At 40.2% G+C, this 23,929-nt stretch overlaps 1 protein-coding gene and 1 pseudogene across 1 annotated transcript in view; both read left to right on the top strand.

Annotated features, from left to right (window-relative positions):
• Positions 1 to 23,929, top strand: part of CCDC66 (coiled-coil domain containing 66) — a 64,423-nt gene that overhangs the window by 28,090 nt on the left and 12,404 nt on the right. The window contains exons 9-14 of the mRNA XM_028152802.2: positions 12,338 to 12,469; positions 14,318 to 14,547; positions 14,760 to 14,844; positions 17,060 to 17,221; positions 22,028 to 22,172; positions 22,635 to 22,766. Of these exons, the coding sequence (XP_028008603.2) occupies positions 12,338 to 12,469; positions 14,318 to 14,547; positions 14,760 to 14,844; positions 17,060 to 17,221; positions 22,028 to 22,172; positions 22,635 to 22,766 (886 nt within the window). The remainder of the gene's footprint in view (positions 1 to 12,337; positions 12,470 to 14,317; positions 14,548 to 14,759; positions 14,845 to 17,059; positions 17,222 to 22,027; positions 22,173 to 22,634; positions 22,767 to 23,929) is intronic.
• On the top strand, positions 691 to 1,529 carry LOC103290431 (SPARC-like; annotated as a pseudogene).

Below are 23,929 nucleotides of genomic sequence, written 5' to 3' on the forward strand. Positions count from 1 at the left end.
GACATAAACTGAACAATTTGTAAAATAAAAAGATAATCTCCTTAATCAAAAGTGATTACTAAGATATTGTAAAATATAGAGATGAAGAAAATTAGCTAATTGAAAAGGATTTACATCTAGAACATATCTTTTAAAAAAACCAAATTATAGGAAAACTCAATTTTTAAAAATAGGCTAAAGATTTTGAACCGACATGGCTTCAAAGAGGATATATGACAAGCACATGAAAACTAGGATTTTTAGTCAGAGGATTTTAAAGTAATTTTCAAATTCAAATTACCTCTATCCCACCTCCTAAAAAGTGTTGTTAGCTCTTTATTTTGCTACTCTTCCTCTAGAACAGTGGTCTGCAAACTGCGGCTCGCGAGACACTTGTGGCTCTTTGGCCCCTTGAGTGTGGCTCTTCCACAAAATACCACGTGCAGGCAAGCACGTACAGTGCGATTGAAACTTCCTGGCCCATGCGCAGAAGTCGGTTTTCGGCTCTCAAAAGAAATTTCAATCGCTGTACTGTTGATATTTGGCTCTGTTGACTAATGAGTTTGCTGATCACTGCTCTAACTGAATACACATTGGGGGAAACTTAAGAAAAAGAAAAGAATTAAACATTTCCTAGACATTCCGCAGACATTGAAACTGCTGAAGTTCACTCAGCCTGCTGCCTGCCTGCCACTGAGGGTTCCCTGCAGCATGAAGGCCTGGCTCTCCTTTCTCCTTTTTCTGGTTTGGAAAGACTTGGCATCCCACAGCAGAAAGCCCTGCTTGATGAGACAGAGGTGATGGAGGAAACGGTGGCTGAGGTGTCTGAGGTATCCAAGGGAGCCAACCCCGTCCAGGTCAGAATAGAGTTTGATGAAGGTGCTGAGGAAGCTAAAGAGGAGGTAGTGGTGGAAAACCTCTGCCAGAACCACCACTGCAAACTTGGCAAGGTGTGTGAAGTGGATGAGAACACCCCTATGTGCATGTGCAGGACCATGCCCCCATTTGAGAAGGTGTGCAGCAATGACAAGACCTTCAACTTCCTGCCACTTCTTTCCCATCAAGTGCACCCTGAAGGGGGCCTCAAGAAGTGCCACAAGCTCCACCTGGACTACATCGGATCCCTCCCTGGACTCTGAGCTGACTGAATTTCCCCTTTGCATGTGGGGCTGGCTCAAGAGCACTCTGGTCACTCTGTGTGAAAGGGATGAAGACAACAACCTTCTAACCAAGAAGCAGAAGCTGTGTGTAAACATGAGAATGAGAAGCACCTGGAGGCTGGAGACCACCCCATGTTGCTGCTGGCCTGGGACTTCAAGAAGGAATTACAACATGTACATCTTCCCTGTGCACTGGCAGTTCAGTCAGTTGGACCAATACCCCATTAACAGGTACCTGTCCTATACTGAGCTGGCGGCACTGCGTGCACCTCTCATCCCCATGAAGCACTACACCACCTGCTTTTTTGAGATCTGGACAAGGACAAGTATATCGCTCTGGATGAGTGGTCTAGTTCCTTCAGCATCAAGGAGCAGGATATCAATATGTGATCTACAGTACCTCCTCCACATCTCCACTGGTTGCTAGTGGGAATGGGCTTCTTGTGATATCCTAAGAAAACGAATTTTCTGAGAGTCCCACAGGAAGATGAGATATTTTAGAAAGCTTTATGTCTGTGGCATCAAATCCGAGTTTCCATGGTTCCATTTCGCTCAGTCCTGCCATAGAAGAAGTCCCATTTTGCTTTCAGCAGAGCTAAAATGAAAGCCAATGTCCAGAGTTTCCATTCCATCTCTGCACAGTCCAATGCAGCGTCAGGCTAGCTTAATTTGTGTTCCCAGCTGCAGTCCATTAGTCCATTGTATGTGGTTATAGAGGAAATACGGGCAGGAGCAAAGCCAAAGGAACCAGAGAGCCAAGAGAGGGAGAGAGAGAGCTCCTTTGTCTGCAGGATTTTATGTATTCCCAAATTTTCGTGGGCTTCCAATGACCCTGCCTCCTCTAACCAACCCATCATTCCCTAGTCTTGAATGAGGCAATTTCCCTTGTCACCCCAACTCATTGCACATGTACCCATTTCCCCCTTTGTTGGACCCCTTCCCACAGTGACCTGCAGGGAATGGACTGAATGGTAACCTGGAGAGTTTGAAATTGTAGCTTCCTGGTGATTCTGCCCAAATGGCCATGCTTATAATATCTGGCCTCCCTTTTGCTCCTTTCCTATTATTAATAACTACCTAATTACAACAGCATCACTGGATTCTCTCTTTTTAACCTTCCCCTTCCCATTGCCTCTAGTATTTAAGATGTTTGGGTGGTTTGTTGTTTTGCCTGGGGAATATACTAATATAGATTTAAATGAACACATTAACGGTGATAAAAATGGAGATTGTAACCAAGTCATGACATCTTAGTTGTAACTCCGCCCCTTGCTCAACCACTAACCATCCCATTTTTCTCTGGCTATTTGAAGCACTGCCCATTGTTTTAGTGGCAGATAGGTGGGAACTTTGATCAGCTCACACCTGCCATCAACCCTATTGCATCTTCATATTTGTTAGGGTCGCTGAAGGAGGAATGCATGAGGCCAAAAGGGGTAAAGAATTATGAATGTATTTGTCATCTGGTAACCCAGATGGGCTGAACCCCAAAATGGCACCAGCCCCCAAAGACAGGGAGTCAGAGGTTTTTAAAGCACTCTAGGCAGGCTTTCTCTGGGTGGAGAATTCTCTATGCAGGTCCAGATTCTGGGAGAGATAATGGTCTTAGCAAGTGGAATGTGGTCTAAGCAAGTGGAATGTCCATTGTGAAGTGGCTTAAAGGTCAGTTCCCAGGGGAGGGGTTATCGATTCAATTATTTGATCAGACTTAACATTCTAGCCTTTTTGTTTTATGGAATATGGACGATGGTCATATCTCTCGTAATTCCTGCTGATGTGGGACGTCAAGATCATGGGGGGATGGAATTTGATAGTAGTTGGCTGGATGAGTGGTCGCAGCAGCATGATTTCCCCAAGAGACTGGTTGGTGAAGGCTCAAAAACGGTCCTCTTGAGTGACTTGGGAGGTAAAAGCTGGTCCGAGGTTGCCACAGCGTCACTTGTCTAGTTTTACTGCTTTTCTGGGCTTGGAGCTGAAATACAACTGAGGTCTAGATGTTATCTTTAGGGAGGAAACGGTCAGGGGTCTAAATTGCCTGACTACTGATATGAAAGGGGAGGCGAGGTTACCCTGGGGGTGAGGCTATTGTTTTCCCAGTTTTGCCCCTTGCTAGGCATCCAGAGCTTTCTTGTAGGTCCTGAGACAAGATTTCAACATAGAATGAGCAGTGGTTAGACTCCCTATGGCAGTTTCAACCCTTACTGTGATGCCCAGGGTTATTAGAAGAGGGATTATCTGGACTCCTCTTTTGTGTCAGATATGATGGGTTATGGGGACAGGTAAAGACTGATTATTGGGGGCTACATCTACAATGGGTGAGAGATAGACAAAGGTACAGCTTTCTGTCCAGTTGATCAGGAGGCAGATGTATGGGTTTTCCTCACAGAGGAGGAAAAATCCCTGATCATGGAGACAAGCTGAAAGGTATAGAGAGAAGAGGTGGACTAAAGGGTATGAGGTTTCTTTTCCCAGTTCAACACACCCAAGTTGAGAGGGTACTCGTCATGGCACTACAGATAATGGGTGACAGATGAGTGCTTGAGATTCTATAGCAGTGAAAGTGGGCAGGAACGCTATAATGGGCTGTTAGCCAAGGGAAAAGAGAAAGGGAAGGAAAGGAGCAGGTGAAGCCTGGGGCCTGTTGTGGCTGGATAAGAATGGAAAAGAAGGGAGGCTTGATTTGCCTGGGCTGTAGAATAATTACCTAGAAGGGTGTCTGCCTTTTTGAGAAATATAGTTCCCTTTTCCTTTTTATAAGCTAGAGCAGTGGTCGGCAAACTCATTAGTCAACATAGCCAAATATCAACAGTACAACGATTGAAATTTCTTTTGAGAGCCAAATTTTTTAAACTTAAACATCTTCTAATGCCACTTCTTCAAAATAGACTCGCCCAGGCCATGGTATTTTGTGGAAGAGCCACACTCAAGGGGCCAAAGAGCCGCATGTGGCTTGCGAGCCGCAGTTTGCCGACCATGGTGCTAAAGTGATTTTTGCATGATTCCTTCTCTTGATTAGTATAGGGATGGTGGTATGCACTGAAGAAGAGTACAAAAGGCAAAGCCAGGAGTCCCTGGCAAAAGTTGAATTCGTCTGGTTTAGGAGGTAATGGGTAAAGTTAAGTGTTCATTTGAGATGAATGGAGGTGAGAAAGTTCCTTATGGGTGTAGGAGAGGAGGGTTGGTATAGGATGAGAAGGAGAGCTAATCCCCACTTCCAGGGTCGGGATTGTCCCAAGGAGAGAGAAAGGGTTTGTTCAGGACCTATAAAGAAGGAAGTCTCATCCCATGGGTAATCGAAGTCCCCTTGTAGAAGGAAGTCCCATAGAAAGGTGAGAATCCTGATGTAAAGGGAGGGGGGATAGTAGCTAGTACCTGGAGAATTGTCTTGGGAGAGGAGGTGGGCTTTCCGAGAAGTCAGGGTTGGTAGGGTCAGTACATAGGGGTCACGTGCATGGGTGCTCACTCATTCGTCCTCTTCCTCTGAGATATGGGCACGGTGGAATCTGATGGGCCCAATCTGGTGGCTGTAAAGTTGGGGGACTCCAGCTCATGTGATTGAGGTTTTCCAGGGATGGGTTTTAATCTGGAAAGGGAGAATCATGGAGTATGCCCGGATAGTATAGCTGCAATTGGGGCAGTTAAGAGTATCTGATAAGGGCCTTGCCATCAGGGCTGTAAATAATTGATGGATCCCTTTAGGAGGAGAAGGGGGGATGTCTCCTGTAAAAGTTGAGGGAAGACCTGATCAGCATGTTCTTCAGTAATTGTATGATGAGATTTAAAATGGGGACTTGGTCTCCGAGAGGTATCTCTGTGGAAGGGAAGTTTCCTAATAAGAAGGGTCTTCCATACATGAGTTCAAAGAGACTAAGAAAGGAGGGTGCATGGGGGATTGCCCTGATGTACATAAGGGCTAGAGGTAGGAGAGTAGTTTAAGGTTCTTTAGTTTTGAGAGTTAATTCCTTAATTAAGGAATTTGCCTTTTCTACCTTGCCTGAAGATTGGGGCTGGTGGGGGAAGGGGGTGTGAGTTCCACTGGATGTTCTGTTGAGGAGACCTGTTGAGTCATTTGAGATATGAAAGTAGGTCCATTATCTAATTGTAATGAGGTGGGTCAGACATAGTGGGTAATGGCTTCTACCCAGCCTGAGACTGGGTTAAAAGATACTTGGTTCTTTTAATAGGGGGCATGCAAGTGAAATCAATTTTCCAGTCTTGTCCAGGGATTTGGCCCCTTGACTGTGAGTGGGGAAAGAAGGAGGTCTAACCTGTCCTTGGGGAGATACTGAGTAACAAGTAGAACAGGTTTTGGTGATATCTTGTAGAAGGGAGGCTAGGCTAAGACATGTGATGAGGGGGTTAAGGAGTTGTAAAAGCAGTCTTTCCTATATGTAGGGAATGCGGGCCTGTCCCTGGGGAAGGATGTATTTTCCCTGAAATTTTAACCATGGACCTTCCTAAGTGGCCCCAAGAACTAATAGGACTGAATTCCTCTGGAGTGTATTAGGGTGTTATATGAGGTATAGTTAATAGTTGGGGAGATGGGGGGCTTCCTCTGAGCCGCTGCCTTGGCTTCCTGGTCTGCTTTGTTGTTTCCCTATATTACGGATTCATTCCTGACTTGGTGTCCTTTGAAGTGTATGACTTTTAAGAAGTGTATGACTTTTTAGAAAAGGGGAGAGAGGTTCCTAAATACCAAGCAGGAAGGCCTATTGAGGCTTTCAGTGATAGTGTCAAGGACTGTGAATGAGCGGTGGAAATAAAGAAAGTCTGGGTCCTGACTGGTTTGGCTCAGTGGATAGAGTGTCGGCCTTCGGATTGAAAGGTCCCAGGTTCGATTCTGGTCAAGGGCATGTTCCTTGGTTGCCGGCACACCCCAGTAGGAGGTGTGCAGGAGGCAGCTGATCGATGTTTCTCTCTCATCAGTCTAACTCTCTATCCCTCTCCCTTCCTCTCTGTAAAAATGCAATAAAATATATTAAAAAAAAGAAAAGAAAAAAGAAAGTCTGGTATCAGATATAAGGGCATAAGCAACAGGAAAGAGCCTGGGTTGGGCTGCTTTAGCTTACTTGGAGAGAAGGGGTCCCTTTGGACATCAGGGGTGATCAGGTCCTGACTTAATGGACAACACAAACCTTCTACCTAGTCACAAATAACCAGCTTGAGTCAAAAAGTAAACAGCCAGCATTTACATTTATGAACACACTTTAAACACACTCTTACTTTTAAGAAAATATACATTCAACAAAGTATAAGAGATCTTCTGTAATAAAAACTAAGGGCAGGTGAATTAACACTTGTCTAGCAATCAATGTTTCAGTATTTATGTATTTAAAAATATTTAGATGTTTATCATTTAACCCAGCCATCCTTCAAAGACTTTAAGTTATCAAGACTTTGGAAAATTATGTATAGGCATTTGAGACTGGAGAAAAGGCAGGGGGAGGAGAGAGCAGGCCCAGTAGCCTGTTCTAGGACTGCAGTTTCCAGGCTTCTAGCAGCTTGGATTTAAAACTGCCACACTTTTCCTTAGAGATAAAACATGCTAAGGTTTGGGTGATAATGAGTTCAGCAGGACTGTTAAGTAAGCGTTTGCAGTTTTGTAGTAAAGACAGCCATTCTTTGGGAAGAGGGGGTGAGAAGGTGCTGACGTGAGAGCAGTTTTCAGAGCATTGAAGGGTGATAGTGCTGGCCTTGGAATCTAAAGGCTTAGTGAGGGGGTCCCTTCGCCATGTCATGTCATAGAGGAGCTTTGCAAGAAGACTGAAGTTAGGAACTCAGAGGCAAGAGTACCCAGCGAGCCTGAGAGAGTATTTCCTGTTTAGAGGAGGGGACAGTCATTTAGGAGATAAGGCCTTTACATTCTAAGGAATGGTGTGGCTTTGTGGGGTGAGAGTGAAACTGAGGTAGGTGACTGTCATTTGGGACAACTGGGTTTTATGAGGGGATGCGTGGTAGCCCTGGCCAGACACCGAGGTAGAATGGGAAAAGAGTGAATGGGGGTATTTAGTAAGATGCAGTGTAGAGGTGAGGTGGCTAATGACTGTGAGGCTAGCCTTTCAACCCCTATAATAGAGACTGAGAAGGAGACAAGGGTCCCAGCGAATTTGGAGAGGGCAGAATAAGTGGCCCCATGTCAATTAAAATGAGATTGGCTTACCTGCCACCGAAGTCATTACCCGAGGCTCTGTCCTGGTGATGTAAGTCTGTGGGGCCTTGTCAGGGCCTGGGCAGCTTGAGTCTTCAGTGGCCAGTCCCAGGAGGTCTGGGAGCTCCAAACCAGATCTAGAGGGTGGCCTTGCTGAGGTCCAACCTGGAGGGGCCAGACTATAATCTGATTTCCAGTGGCCTTCCTTTCCTCACCTTGGGCAGGGCCCAGGTGGGGGTCTCGGGCTTGGGCAGGACTTGATTCAGCATCCTTCCTTGTTGCATTTAAAGCATGGGCCCAGAAGGGGCTTAGCCCCTGACTTACCCTTGGTTGGAGGACCAGCACTTCATTTGGGGTTCGTGAGAGCGGTAGCTGGGAGCTGCAAGGCCTTCATCTGGGCCTCAGCCTTGGACTGATTTTGCCTCTGTTTTTGGATTTGGGTCTCCTCGTCTCTATTATTAAAAACCTTAAAAGCCAGGTTAATGAAGTCGTTTTGAGGGGTTTGTGGACCTGTGTCTATTTTTTGAAGTTTATGGTGTATGTCGAGGGCTGATCGGGATATAAAATGGGTGTTCAGAAGAAGGGCTCCCTCTGGGGAGGTGGAGTCTCAGGTGGTAAATTTCTGTAAGGTCTCCATGAGGTGGAAGAGAGAGAGAGCTGGGTTTTTGTCAGGGCCTTGAGTGATTTCATTAATTTTGTCATAAGAGGCTGTTGAGGAGGGTGGTCTTTGGGTATTTGGGCCTGAGAGCAAGTGTTAGGTGGAAAAGGCTGTTTTGGAGCTTGCATTCTTGGGTCTTGGGCTCTCAGGGGCTGGGGGAGAAGGTGGTTGCTGGTTAGGAGGGTCTGGGTTTTGGGGATCAACTGCAGGTGAGGGAGAGGATGTATAAGGGGGTAGAGATTGGTGGTCTGCTGGGTCAAAAGTAGATTCAGAATTAGAAGTGTTGGGGGTATGATGTTTTGTGTGAAGGAGAAAGATCTGATGGGTAGAGCAGGACTGAAAGAGGATTGGGACTGAAGGGTGAAAAAGGCCTAGACATAGGGAATCTCTGACTATTTTCCATTGCAGTGACAGCAGTTATCTAATTGTGCAATGTGTTAAAATTAAAAGTGCCGTTTGAGACTTATTACCTAGTTTATATTGTGGCCAAACAGTGTTACAAAATAAAATAAGTTGGTTGGGCATGATCTCGCTCGTGAGTGTGCAGAGGGAGTGTTAGCGTGGCTCACGAGAGAGGAAGGGTGAATGACAGACCACAAATCCAAAGATGACTGTTTAGGCCTGGCGTCCCACTGCTAAACAAATCACCATGCGAAATGAGAGGTGACCTTCTGGACTGGGCGTCCCCAATCTAGAAAGACCCAAAGCCAAATGGCTCAGGAGTCTTCTGGTCTAGTGCTAGGACTTTTGAGACAAGAGACTTTGGATAAGTTAGTGAGCGAGAGTGGGCAGAAGACTCGAGACAAGGGAAATTGTGGAACATCAGTCACCTAGAGAAGATTGGCTGGTGTGGGATGGAGGGACAGCAATGGAGAAGGAGAGATTCTGGATCCAGCATCCTCCTTGGCTGGTTTGGGAGGGTCCATAAGGGAGAGAGGCCTAATCGAGGCTAGCAATCGAGTCACCCGAGTAGGATTCAGAGGTAAGCCCAGGTTGAGCTGCTGCTGCCTACTGCTCTCCGAGTAGCAAACTCAGGATGATCAAAGCTGGGACAGTGGATCCCCATCCCAGTGGAACCCTCCCAGGTGTCAGCACCAAATGTTAGGGTCGCCAAAGGAGAAATGCACGAGGCCAAAAGGGGTAAAGAATTATGAATTTATTAGTCATATGGAAACCCAGATGGGCTGAGCCCTAAAATGGCACCAGCCCCCAAAGATGGGGAGTCAGAAGTTTTTAAAGGAATCTAGGTTGGCTTTTTCTGGGCAGAGAATTCTCTGTGCAGGTCCGGATTCTGGGAGACTCCAGAGGGGAGAGAGAATGGTATTAGCAAGTGGAATGTGGTCTAAGCAAGTGGAATATCCATTGTGAAGTGGCATAAAGGTCAGTTCCCAGGGGAAGGGTTATTGATTCAATTATTTGATCAGACCTAACAATTTTTGCTATTTTCCTGTTTCAAACTGATGCTCACCAAGTGTGACTTTTGTTAATTTTAAGTGTTAAAATTATTTCAGGGTGGTGGCTGGGGAGAGAGAGGTCTTTCCCACATAACCTGAAGGTAGGCAAAGGGAAGTAACAGACATGTGAGGTTGGCAAGAAGGTTTCTGGGCCTAGATGATCAGTGGGGGAAGAATTCCCTGGAAAATCTACCAACCAGAATAGCAGACAACTAGCCTTGCTTGCCTGGGCTGGCTATGTTAACAAAAATATATATGCTCTCACTTAAACCCAGTTCCTCACCATTTTCCTTCTCATCTTCCGGTGCCATTTTTTTTTTTCCCACCATTTTTTTTTCCAACACACTTTTTCAACACCATTAGTTCTCTGGAATCCATCAAGCCTGAGGGGCGAGGGGGATTGAATCACCACATCCTACTGTCTTTGGGAGAGGCAGGACTGGGAAGCTGTTTCAGCCAGGAAAGCCAAAATCAAGAGTGAGGTGTAGGCCCGGCCAGCATTGCTCAGTGGTTGAGCATTGACCTATGAACAGGAGGTCACGGTTCCATTCCTTGTCAGGGCACATGCCGGGACTGTGTGGGTGGGGTGTGCAGGGGGCAGCCGATCAATGATTATCTCTCACTGATGTTTCAGTCTCCCTGTCCCTTCCTCTCTGAAATCAATAAAAACATATTTCTTAAAAAGAGTGAGGTATAGAAAGTTATAAAATGGAAAAAGTGGAGTTCGTGAATTGGTTTTGTTTTTAGAGGTGTTTTGTGTGGTTTTTTTTTCCAGTTTTGGATGGCTGTCATGAGAAATGTTTCCTTTGCTTTCTAGCATGTTCCTTCTTTCCTTCCCCCAACCCTTCCCCCACTTTTTTTTTTTTTTTTTTTTTTATTCAGGAGAAACTTCAAAGTCAATGGGATGGTCAGATCATACAGGTTGAGAACTCATTCCCCTCCAAGCATTTCATGAAAAAGCTGCTTATTAATCATGCAAACTATCACCAGGATGTGGAAAGTTTGACAAATTTTTTTTAAATAAAAGAAACAACTTAAAAGAAAAAAAAGATTTCAACTGAAATGAATTATTCAGGTGGCAAGCAAGTGGGTGGTAACGGCTTTGTAAACATCCATGAATAAGAAATTGAAGACTGCTCTGAGCAGTGTGCTCTGTTGGTTGGAGCATCATCCCATACACCAAAAGGTAGCAGGGGTTAGATCCCTGTTGAGGTGTGTTTGGGAGGCAAACTATCCATGTTTTTCTCTTTCTTTAAAAAAAGAATTAAAAAAAAAAGAAGTTGAAGACTTAATTGAGAGAGCTGATTATTACATTTCCCACTCGGTTGTGTAAATATATGTGTATAAGACATTTTTTGAGCAATTTTAGGAATTTTCAAGGTATTTTTGATTTGTGCTAAATAATTTGCAGCTCTACTGAAATTTGAAACCAGATCTGGTTACATCAGACTTCAGAAACTGATTACAGAATTCTAAGATAATACGGTGCCAGTGTTGAGAATTTCTTACAAGGAGTTCAAAGGGCCCTCATGTTTTTCTTTTCCATTTTGACTTCTAAAATAACATTTCTAGAGATAGAAGACTTGTTGAATCACTTACCTGAGGATAATCTTCCTTTTGAAGTTCTCTTTTAGGTTTAAATAAATATGATGGTTTTATTTGAATTTGTTAACGATATGTAGGCGTACCTGAGATATTAAAAGATTTTCTTTTTGTATAAATATTTCCTTTGATGAAAGTAATTGTTTGTAAACTATGAGCTTTTGTCTTTGTTTCTGGTATAAACAAGGGCAGATAGTAACATTTGGAGGTTTATTGCCATTGTATTCTGTCAAACTATTTAGAATTACATCTTGCAGTTATTTCACATAACAAAATGCTTGTTGCTTAGCTGTTGCATTTAAGGCAATTTGAGTAGAATACAGTACATTCTTTTCTTTTTGTTAGAGCATACTAAACTCTCATAAGGTAAAGCAACAACAAATTTTTATAGTACTCTATTTTTGTTTTTTGCTTTCTTAGAATTCAAAACTTAATCTGGACACTATAATATTAAGTTGTTTGATAATTTCACTTTTTAATTTTTATTGATTTTTTTGAGAGTGGGAGGGAAAGAGGGAGAGAGAGAGAAACATTGATTGGTTGTGTCCTGTATGTACCCCGACCAGGCATCAAACCCACAATTTGGGTATGTGCCCTGACTGGGAATTGAACCAATGACCTTCCGGTGCACAGGATGACACTCAGCCAACTGAGCCACCTCAGTCAGGGCACACTATGTTTTTCTTATTGAAATGACATAGATGGTGATAGGGCTATAGTAGCAGAAATGGAAAAGAAGGGTATCCTAGAAAAAGACATTACTATTCAATAGAGAAAGTTGGTCTCCTAGCCTCCTGGCTCTGGGTCCAAAGGCAGTATTTTTTGTATTTTGAAGCCAAATGTAAAACAGTATCCATCTATTTTAAATTATCAATGTAACTCCTTTCCAAATCTAAGTGAGACTACTTTAGGTTAGAATTTTGGGAATTCGATATCATTGCTTTGGAGAATTTTCTATTTTTTCATTAGAAATTTTCCTTTCCTTATACAGGGCGGGGTAAAAGTAGGTTTACAGTTAGTTGTATGTATGGAAAATAATATAATAATTAATAAAAATTCAAGAATAAACTGTGTTTGTGTACTCAGAACTGTAAACCTACTTTTATCCCACCATGTACTTATCTTGTATCTTTCTTTATGTTACAAATATGATTCTGAAAATCAGAACATATCTACTTAATTCTTGTATACTAGAATTTTTTGTTTAAAATTATTTCTGTTCTTAAAAATAAATTTATTATATTAAATTTGTGTAAACTTTGGTGAAGATTTGTACATATAAAGTGGTTAGAAAAAAAACCCCTGTATTTAAATGTTATTGATGACTATTATTTAGGAAGCATTACTGCCAGAGCACCCTTTCAGTGGTGTGAAACAACAACAGCAGAGCAAATGGATTGAAGAGTTGAACAAACAAATAGAAGATGATGGGCAAAGAAAAACAGAAGAAAAAATTGTATCTTCAAAGGTAGCTTACAAAGTTTTATGGATATAAATGGAAAAAATTTCAAAGTGAAAAAATCTTTTTCAATTACAGTTGACATTCAATATTACATTAGTTTCAGGTGTACAGCATAGTGGTTAGACATTTATATAATTCATGAAGTGATTCTCCCTTGCCATAAGTGTAGTACCATTTGGCACCATACATAGTTATTATATTACTAGAGGCCCGATGCATGAAATTCTGCAAGAGTAGGCCTTCCTTCCCCCAGCTGACGGCACCGGCTTCCCTCTGGCACCCAGGACCCAGGCTTCCCTCCAGTCGCCGGCAGGCACCTGGGCTTCGCCAAAAGGATGTCTGGTCTAATTAGCATATTATGCTTTTATTATTGTAGATTACTGTAGATTGAATACTAGCATATTCTCTATGTTGTCTTTTACATCCCTGTGACTATTTTGTAACTGCCAATTTGTACTTATTAATCCCTTTATCTTTTTCACCCAGCTCCCAACCAAATCCCCTTCCATCTGGCAACTGTCAGTCAGTTTGTTCTCTGTATCTCTGAGTCCATTGCTGTTTTGTTTTTTATTTTTGTTAATCCTCACCCAAGGATATTCTTTCCATTGATTTTTTTTTTTTTTTTTTTAGAGAGAGTAGAAGGGTGAGGGAAAGACACAGAGAGATACATTATTGTGAGAGAGACACATTGATTGGTTGTCTCCCACACTACCCCCACCAGAGCCAGGGAGGAGCCTGCAGCCGAAGTACATGTCCTTGACTAGAATTGAACCCTGGGCCCTTCTGTCTGCAAACCGATGCTCTATCCACTGAGCCAATCTGGGCTTTTTATTTTATTTTATTTTTAAAGATTCCACAGCCTGACTGGTGTGGCTCAGTGATTGAGCACTGACCTATGAACCCAGGGGTTCAGGGTTCGATTCCTGGTCTAGGCACATGCCCGGGTTGTGGGCTTGATACCGAGTGTGGGGCATGCAGGAGGCAGCCAAACAGTGATTCTCTCTCATCATTGATGTTTCTCTCTCCCTCTCCTTTCCTCTCTGAAATCAATAAAAGTATATTTTAAAAAAAGATTTCACCTATAAGTGGTAAAAATCTTGTGGTATTTTTCTTTCTCTGTCTGACTTAATTTACTTAGCATAATACCCTCTAGGTTCATCCATATTGTTGCAAATGGTAAAATATCATTTTTTTATGGCTGATTATTGTCCTATTGTATTTATGTACCACATCATCTTTACCCAATTGTCTGTTGATGGACATTTAGGTTGCTTCCATATCTGTTCTATTGTAACTAATGCAACAGTGAACAGAGGGATGCATGTATCTTTCTGAATTAGTATTTTTGATTTCTTCAGATAAATACCCAGAAGTGGAATTTCTGGGTTATAAGATAGTTGTTTTTAATTTTTTGAGGAACCTCCATACTTTTCCATAGGGCACAGGGTTCCCTTTTCCTTATATCCTCACCAACATTTGTTGTTTGTTGATTTATTGATGCCATTTTGACCGGTGTGAATTTCAAAGTTTTTAATCTTAAGGCTATTCTGTAACTATTTGACAAGACTAGATTATATGAGTTATTCCACATTTATTCTGGTGACACTTTCATTGATGCATTTAATAATGTATTTTGCGTAGTTTCTTGTAACTTTTTAGAAATTTCCTTAGTTCTTTGAATTTCTCTTATTCTCCAAGCTATTTATGGAATAAATATAATAGGCAGCTTTGTTAATTTTTATGATGCTTATTCTGCTGTGTGGTGACTTAGAAATCATGTTTGATTGTCATTTAAGGTTTTATATGTGAGAACAATTGGAAACATTCTTAGCAATTCTTATTTGTCATGATTAGGGTGAGGAACATGACAGATGGGCAATGCATTATGATTCTCAGTCTCAGCTGTCCTCTCGGTCAACATACAAACAACCAGAATACTTCTGTATCTCTCCGGACCCTCAAGAGCTGGCTGACATCAGCAGTGTTCATACACCTACAACTGGAAGCCAGATTGAACCTTTAGAAGAGGAGTATATAGCAAAACCTGTTAGAGGTGCAGCAATCCCAAACAGTCAAAAAACAAAGTAAGTTTATACTTCAATATTTATTGTTTTAAAAAGTATGCTTTTTTAGGACTTATTATATTTATAGTATATCAGTTGATATTCTATTTCAGGTTTGGTATTTTTCTATAAAATAGATATGATTATAGATATATTCCAAACAAAAATGATTTAGTATCTCGTTAAATTCATATTTTGGTGGTTTTAAATAGCCAATGTATCTATCTTGCCAGCTTTCTCCGTTCTATGACTGCTCTCTTGGACCCAGCTCAGATTGAAGAACGAGACAGGCGGCGACAAAAACAGTTAGAACATCAGGTATTGCATTGTAAAGTATTGGTTCTTTGCCTTATTTATGGCCAATAGATACCTAAGTAAATGGAAATTAAAAATTCATAATAAAATTACAGCATTAGCCTTGTCCAATCCCTTGATCAATCTAATCCCTACTCCCAACTGGCATTATGTTAAGTTTATACTCAAAATGCTGAGAATCAGTATCTCATAATACAGCTACCTGCTTTCCAGAAGAGAAGATTTTAAAAAATACGTTTTTATTGATGTTAGAGACAGAGGAAGATGGAGGGAGAGAGAGAGAGAAATATCGATAGGCTGCCTCCTATATGTCTTCTACTGGGGATTGAGCCCGCACCCCGGGCATCTGCCCTTCCTGGGAATAAAACCAGTAACCTCTTGGTATATGGGATGATGCTCAACCAACTGAACTATACCAGCTGGCAGAAGGGAAGATTTTTTTTTAAGCAGGAGAAAAGCATACAGATGTATTTATTTTATTTATTTATAATATATATTTTATTGATGATAGTATTACAGATATCTCCCATTTTCCTCCTCCCTGCCCCTCCCCACACCCCCAGGTCTTCACTACCCTATTGCCTGTGTCCATGCATATCCATATCTATAAAAAGCTAATATGCTAAGTGTCCCTCCAACTATGATGTGCATTGACCACCAGGGAGTAGACGCACAACACAGGAGCTGCTGTGATGTACACCGGCCATTTACAAAGAGACAGCACTGTGGACCTGGTGCCGACAAAGCAATACTCGGCTTCCCCCAAGTGGGACACAAGCCCCACTACCACCCCAGAGCAACAGCCCAAAACCTCGCAGCCAATGTTGCCACAACCCCATGGCGTAAAATGGAGCTCACAGCTCAGCTCAGCCTGAAAATGGTGGCTATGGGCACTGGGTAGTGACGTCATGTAGCAACACCCAGCTTCCTCTCCCTAGCGACAGGCCATTTAACAATAATCGGCACCACGGACCTGGTGTCCACAAAGCAGCAAACACTTGGCTTCCTCCAAGGGGGACACAGGCCCTGCCACCACCCTGGAGCGACACCCCACCAAATCGCAACTGACACTGCCGAGACCCGATGGTTCAAAATGCAGCCCACAGCCTAGCCCAGCCCGAAAATAGTCACTGTGGGCACCGCGTAATGATGTCATGTAGCAATGCCCAGCTTCCTATCCCTAGCGACTAGCCTCCTTGCAGTTTCTTCAGCCCAGGAACACAACTTGCTTAATAGCCAGGTGGAAACATTTTACACTTTAACCAAATATCTGTGAAGCATTTTCACATGCCTCATCTCATTTGATCCTCACAGAAGGCTTGGAGTAGGTAGATAGGAGACACAGTGGAATCCTATTTTCATTAGCCAGAAAATGGAGATTTAGAAAGCTTAGAAACTTGAAAAGAAGTAAGAAATGGTGGACCTTGAAAATGACTTAAGGTTTTCTCACTGCTCAGAATATAGTCAAACACTGCTGCAGTTAAATATTTTGCCTTTTGTTCTCCCTGCGTGATCTACAATAATAATCTGCTTCGTGTTGATATTTACTGCTGTGTTGCTGACCTGAAAGAGAAGTTGGGGTGCTTCACTGGGCTGGAAAAAGTTTAGCTAACTCAGAAAGCAGGTCTAATGAAGCAAGTTCATTATATATATATATATATAAGGCTAAGTTAACCCGCGCATGCATGATACAGATAAAGCTCTTGCTGGCGCCAGTCACACGTGTGTTTCAATCTGTCATTGTCGATCGTGAATTTGATTGACACTTCTATTATAAAAAGCAAATAGCAATATTAAAATATTTCTTCTAATAAATTTCCTTTCAGTGTGCACAAATTCATGCACTGGGCCATTAGTAAGTATATAAGTTCTTTGGTTTATCTCTTCTCTTTGGGTCTTATTTTGTTGATCAATTCATTTTGTTCATTAGATTCCACAGATAAGTGAGATCATGTGATAGTTGTCTTTCTCAGATTGGCTTATTTCACTTAGCATAATATTTTGGAAAGATTTTTAATGTATAGATTGCATATATGAAATGGTACTAAATTTTAAGTTAATATTGGATATTTTTAGTTCTCCTGAATTCTGTCAGAATGAGAATTTCTGTATACTGACAAACTTATTTGTTTTGGTGTTTGGTTTAGAAACACCAAAACAAATGCATCCTGGGTTTTTTAAGTTTGTGACAGTGATTTATATGATTATTTATATCTAGAAAGCCATCACTGCTCAGGTAGAAGAAAAGCGTAGGAAGAAGCAGTTGCAAGAAGAGCAAAGAAAGAAGGAAGAACAAGAAGAGGAGCTTCGCTTAGCACGGGAACGAGAAGAGATGCAGAAACAGTATGAAGAAGACATACTTAAGCAAAAACAAAAGGAAGTAGGTATTTATATTCTAACTGTAATATTTTAGAGTAAAAGTGGATGTGTTCTTAAAGTAAAAATAACCAAAAGTTGAACATTTTTATGTATTTTGAAATTTTGAAGCTTTATGGGGAAACATTAAAGCTTTGCATAAAAATAGTTATGAAAGTTGAGGATTCTGGAGAAGGTTTTATTTCAAATGATTAGTGATTAATTCACAAATTCTATATTGCTTGGGTTTTTTTCTCTGCTAAGAAGGAAGTCAATATGAGTTATAGCATAAAACAAAAGTTATCCATGTGCTTGATCTTAAAATGTTTTCTAAGCAATTATTATTATATTAATAAATATTCTAGAAATGTTAAGAAAATGGTTGGCCTTTCTGTCTGTGTCTCTGGTCAATAGAAGCATATATATGTAGAGTGATTGACAGGGATTGATAATACAGTTTGTTGCTGTGTTAGAGGTTTCCTCTGTGCTAATTAAGGGTCTTTTAAAAAGAATAGATATCCAATAAATAAATAAATAAATAAATAAATAATAAGTTAAAAAGAGTAGATATCTGATTGGCTAGGAGAATTGCTATATTAAATGGTACAGACAGTATAGGTATGGTGGTGTCAAGTTGAATTGACAAAGAGCAACTCATACATTGACATCAATTACCAAAGATTCTTGAGGTTTACAAAGTAGAATATAGAGCACTTCCTGTGGTGCTGAAAGCCAACATTTTCTTGCCTTTTGCACTTGCAACCTTCAAAATTAGTGAAGGGATACATGGTCTGGGTTCTGATTTCATTATGTTGAATAGGCTGAGTCAACTACTATGAAATAACTATGTATAGTTAACTATGTATTGTTTTTTCATGTATAACTATATACATGAAAAAAAATCAAAAGTATCATTTGCTTGTATTGCAATAAATGCCCATAAGATTTGTGTTTTACCTCTTAGTAATCTATTTTTAATCTTAATAGAATTCTGATGGAATTGACCATTGGTTTAGAAACTTTGAAAGCTTTATTAGTATAAACTCGAATGTAAACAAGTTCTTATATTTGTGGTCTAACGAAGCTGTAGAAAAAAATTAGACTTCTGGTCAAAATGTTGGAGTAGATAAAGGTGCTCATCTCTTCCCATGATTACATCCAAATTACAACTAAACTGCAGAACAGCTATCACTTGAAGTCTAGCTGAACAGAAGTCTTATAACTAAGGATATACAGAAGAAGCCAGGTGGAGACTGGTAGGAAGCACAGAGATGTGGATCTGGCTGTTTCCACACCTGCATGTGGTGGTTAAAAACTGAAAGAGATATCTCAGCTGCAGAGGTCCCCCTGAGGAGCAAGGAGTCCCAGCTCCATACCAGGCTCCTCAGCCCAGGGGTTCCATTGCCGGGAAGAGAAGTCCCCATAACTTTGGCTTCAAAACCAGCAGAGATTGTGGAGTAAGATGGAGTTGTCCTGGAATGCACAGACTTGCTTGCTGACAGTGACTCACTCTGAAAAGCTCAGGGGACATATGGAATAGAACTGAATTGTCTGGCTTCAGGCCAAGGGTTGTATGGTTAGTTTTCTCCTAGACTGAAGTGCTGGCAGAAGCCATTGTTCCTTTGTTGTGCCCAACCCATACCCAGCCTTCAGGCTTAAGTGATGCCAGATCATCCTGGCTAACACCAATCATCCCATCTGTTGATTCCCTGATACCATGCCCCACCCAACTTTTGGGCCCACCAAGTTGCTTCCAGTGGCTTTTCCATACAAACAGCCTGTCTTAGCTCATGCTTCAGACAGTCCTGAAACCTCAAGGGTTCACAAACTCCAGATAAGTAACATCAGGCCTCATTGTGTTCTGTATCTCTTGCTAGGCAGCCCCAACTCTGGCACTAGTGGGGCTGCCTCGCAAGAGAAACAGAACACAATGAGCCCAGCATCAGTGGCAACCATCTTCAAATTACTCTGTATCTTATACCAAGTGGCCCTGAGCAGGGCACAGGCAGTAGCTGACTTTGGCTGCACCAGAACCTCTCCTAAGAGGCTCCAGAACAAATACACCCAGTGGCTAGCTTCAGACCACACCAGAGTACCACCCAATCACCTCCACAAAGCATACACCAAAATGGTAGACTCTGCAGGCACCACAGCCTTGTTGAAATGAATCCTGCTCCATAGGGTAAATCCCTGCACAAGAGTTCCTGTGCTGTAAACAAGGCCAACCTTCACAACCAATCAGCCTGAGGGTCAATTCCCCAGAACACACAACCCACACATAGGACCAGGTAGACCAGTTAGATTGAGCCAGTCAGTCCTATAGAACACCTATTACATAAGGCCACTGTACTAAGACTGGTAGACATAGCAGCTCCACATAATACATAGAAACAAATACAGGAAGGCCGGCAAAATGAGGAGACTAAGAACCATGTCCCAAATGAAAGAACAGAAAAAAACACCAGAAAAATAATTAAATAAAATGGAGTCATGCAATCTACCAGATGCAGAGTTCAAAACACTGGTTATAAGGCTGATCAATGAAATTCAGGGAAGAATGAATAGATGATCTCAGAACTTCAACAAAGAGATAGGAAACATAAAAATGGAGATAGAAAATTTAAAAAAGAGACAATCAGATGTGCAGAATACAATGACTGAAATGAAGAATATATTTAGGGAATCAACAGTAGATTAAATGAAGCAGATATTTGGGAGATAAAGTAGCAGAAAATACCCAGTCAGAACAGCAACAAGAAAAAAAAAAAAAAAAATGAGGCTACATTAAGGGGTCTCTGGGACAACTTCAATCATACTAACATCCTTATCATAGGAGTATTAGAAGGGGAAGAACGAGCAAGGAACTGAAAATCTATTTGAAGAAATAATGATGGAAAATTTTCCAAACCTGGTGAAGAATATAGACATACAAGCCCAGGAAGCACTGAGAGTCCTAAACAAGATAAACCCAAAGAGGCCCACACCAAGACACATCATAATTAAAATGCCAAAGGTTTAAGACAAAGAGAATCTTAAAATCAGCAAGACAAAATCAGTTAATTACCTACAAAGTTGCTACCACAAGACCATCAGCTGATTTCTCAAAGGAAACTCGTAGTAGGCCAGAAGGGTTGGTATGAAATATTTAAAGTGATGAAAAGCAAGGACCCACAACCAAGATTACTTTATCTAGCAAAGCTATCATTTAGCTTGCCAGATTAGAAAAGGCTAAAGGAGTTCATCATCAAACCAGTATTACAAGAAATGTTCAAGGGACATTGAACATTTGTAATTGAAAAGACAAAATAAACCAAAACAACATATGAGTAACTACATACATACCAATAGTTACTTTAAATGAAAATCAAATGCTCCAAATGAAAGAAATAGGGTTGCTGAATGGATAAGAAAACAAGACCCATACATATACTACATACAAGAGACCCACTTCAGCTAGAAAGACACAGACTGAAAATAAAGTGCTGAAAAAAGGTATTTCATGCACTGGAAACAGCAAAAAATCTGGGGTAGCAATATTTATATCAGACAAAGTAGACTATAAAACAAAGGCTATTGCAAGAGACAAAGAAGGACCCAGCAATTCCACTTCTGGGTATTTATCTAAAGAAACCCCAAACACAGATTCGGAACAACATATATATCCCTATGTTCATTGCAACATTATTTACAGCAGCCAAGATATGGAATTAACCTGTGTCCATTGATAGATAAATGTGTAAAATAGGTGGTACATATGTACAATGGGAATATTACTAAGGCACAAAGAATGGAATCTTGCCATCTCCAACAACATGGAATTGATGTAGAGGGAATTATGTTAAATTAAGTGAGTGAGTCAGAGAGTGAGTGAGTGAGTAAATACCACGATTTCACTTGCATGTGGAATCTAAAAACCAAAATAAACAGCACATAGAGAGACTCATAGATACAGAGATCATTTTGATGGTTTGGCAGATGGAGGGGAGGGTTAGGTGAAAAAAGGGAATGGTTTAAGATGTGCAAATTGCCAATCATAAAACCAGTCATGGGGATGTAAAGTACAGCAGAGGGAATATGGTCAATAATATTGTAATGCCTATGTGGTTGCAGATGGGTAGGTAATACTACACCTGTTGGTATGATCACTTTGTAAGTATATAAATGTCTAATCACTATGTTGTACTCCTGAAAGTAATATAATATTGTATGTCACTCTAATTGAAAAATAGCCTGGCCAATGTGGCTTAATGGTTGAGTGTTGACCTATGAACCAGGAAGTCACAGTTCAATTCCCAGTCAGTGCATATGCCTGAGTTGTGGGCTCTATTCCCCATGGGGGTCATGCGGGAGGCAGCCAATCAGTGATTCTCTCTCACTGATGTTTCTAGCTCTCTTTCTCCCTTTCTGAAATCAATATTTTTTTAAAATAAAAAAAAATTAAAATTGTATAAATCAACAACAAAAATCCAATGAAAGAATGAGCAAAAGTCTGGAACAGGTACTTTACCACTTTACAGAAGAAAAACATCCAGTGAATATTTAAAAAGTAGCTCTGTCTCATTAGTCACCAGTGAAATGTAAATTAAAACCACAATGAAATGCCATTTTATATCTACTAGAGTGACTAAAATTAAAGACTGCTTAAAAAAAAAAGATATTAGAATGTAATTCTTCAAAGGGAAGGAGTTTCTCTGTTGACTCTTCTACTAGTATCTTTAATACAACCGGGTACATAGTAGGAGCTTAGAAAATATCTACTGAGAGAGAATATTCAAGTTTGTATGTGTTTGGTAATTTATTTAATACATTTTTTTTACTTCAATATTGATAGGAAATTATAACTCTCAAGACAAATGAACTCTTCCAGACAATGCAGAGGGCACAGGAGCTGGCACAGAGACTAAAACAAGAACAGAGAATCCGAGAATTGGCTCAAAAGGGACATGACACTTCTAGATTGATTAAAAATCTTGGCGGTAAACTAGAATTTTATTTGTAATATTTTTTGAAGTTGACTTTAAATAATTGACTATTTTTAACACCTTTAACACAACTAGATATTTTTAAAGGAATTTTAGACCTTGAACTTATGTATCTTTATAATACGTATTTTATTTGGGGAATTGTCTTAAGACTACAACTAAATAATAATGTACTTTTCATATATGTTTTCTTACTTTGCTCACAGTAGGTAAAGTGATTATTCTGTACCTATTTTTATGGAGACATCTATTGAGTAGTCTCCCTATATTCAAGAAGGGATTAAAATGCAGGTAACTTTTTATAAGAAACATTAGACTAGCCCTTCTAAATTATTTTGCATTGTTTGTATTGATTAATTAAAGGCTTGCGCATAGTTACTGCTATTCATAATTTCTATTAATATTCCTGAACTATTATGTTATCACATAACTTATTTCTCTGGCCATTTGATACAGTTCAAGTGGAATTTAATGAATCTACTGACACCATTTCAAATTCAAGACATGGCTTGGATGAAGTCAGTGGTAAAATGAACACCTGTATCAATTCTACGAACTCTCCTAAGAAGGATACTGGTGTGCAAACAGGTATTTTTTAGAAATTATTATTTGGTTTAAATTTTACTTAAGATTAAAGTCATAATTGTAATTAAGTTCAATTAATTTAAAGAATTCAAAGTTTTCGGTAAATTAAAATGTAAAGGGATCTCTTGGTTTTTTGGTTCTTTATAATAATTTTATTGAGATATAATTCCATAGTATAAAACTAGTGTTTTTTTGAAGAGTACAGTTCAGTTTTTGTATTCAGAGTTGTATAACCATCATCACAATGTATTTTAGAACATTTTTATCACTCTAAAAAAAAACCCAGTACCCATCAGCAGTCATTCCATTTCCTCCCTCCTCTCCCATTTCTAGGCAACCACTAATCTACTTTCTAGCTCTAGATTTGCCTATTCCAGACATTTCATATAATTGGAATCATACCTAATGTATGGTCTTTTTGTGTCTGGATTTTTTTTTTTTTACTTGAACATAATGTTTTAAGGTTCATTCATGTTGTGTTATGGGTTAGTACTTCATTTTCTTATATTGCTGAATAATATTCATTTTATGAATGTCCTACAATTTGTTTATTTCTTCATCAGTTGATGGGCATTTGGGTTACTTGTACTTTTTGGCTATTATGAGTATGCTGCTATGAACATTCATGTGCAAGTTATTCTGTAGATATATACTTTCAGGGCTCTTGGGAGAGATGAATAGCATTGCTAAGCCATATAGTAACTGTATGTTTAGCATTTTGAGGAACTACCAAACTGTTTTCCAGAATACTTGTACCATTTTATATTTCCACATAAGCAGTGTATGAGGGTTCCAATTATTCTATATCTTTGTTCACAATTATAATTGTGAACTAATGATGTTGAGTAACTAATGATGTTGAGCATGTTTTCACATGCTCATTTAAAAATTTTACATAGTAACATGGTAATATTCATGTTGGGTGAGTACCATTATCAGAGGTCTTCATGCTTACATGAATTCTTTCAGGCCTTTACCTATCTGTCTGAAAAATCTTTTTTTTTTTCTGTTTTTAAAATAATTTTCTGCTCTTTACTTTCTTTTTTTTTTCAATTGAGGTATAATTGACATGTATATTAGTTTCAGGTGTACAACATCATGATTTAAAATTTTTATATTTTCTAAATGATCACCACAAGAACATTTAGCACCATACACAGTTAAAA

This window comes from Eptesicus fuscus, chromosome 18 (genome assembly GCF_027574615.1).
Source record: "Eptesicus fuscus isolate TK198812 chromosome 18, DD_ASM_mEF_20220401, whole genome shotgun sequence".
Taxonomy (NCBI): domain Eukaryota; kingdom Metazoa; phylum Chordata; class Mammalia; order Chiroptera; family Vespertilionidae; genus Eptesicus; species Eptesicus fuscus.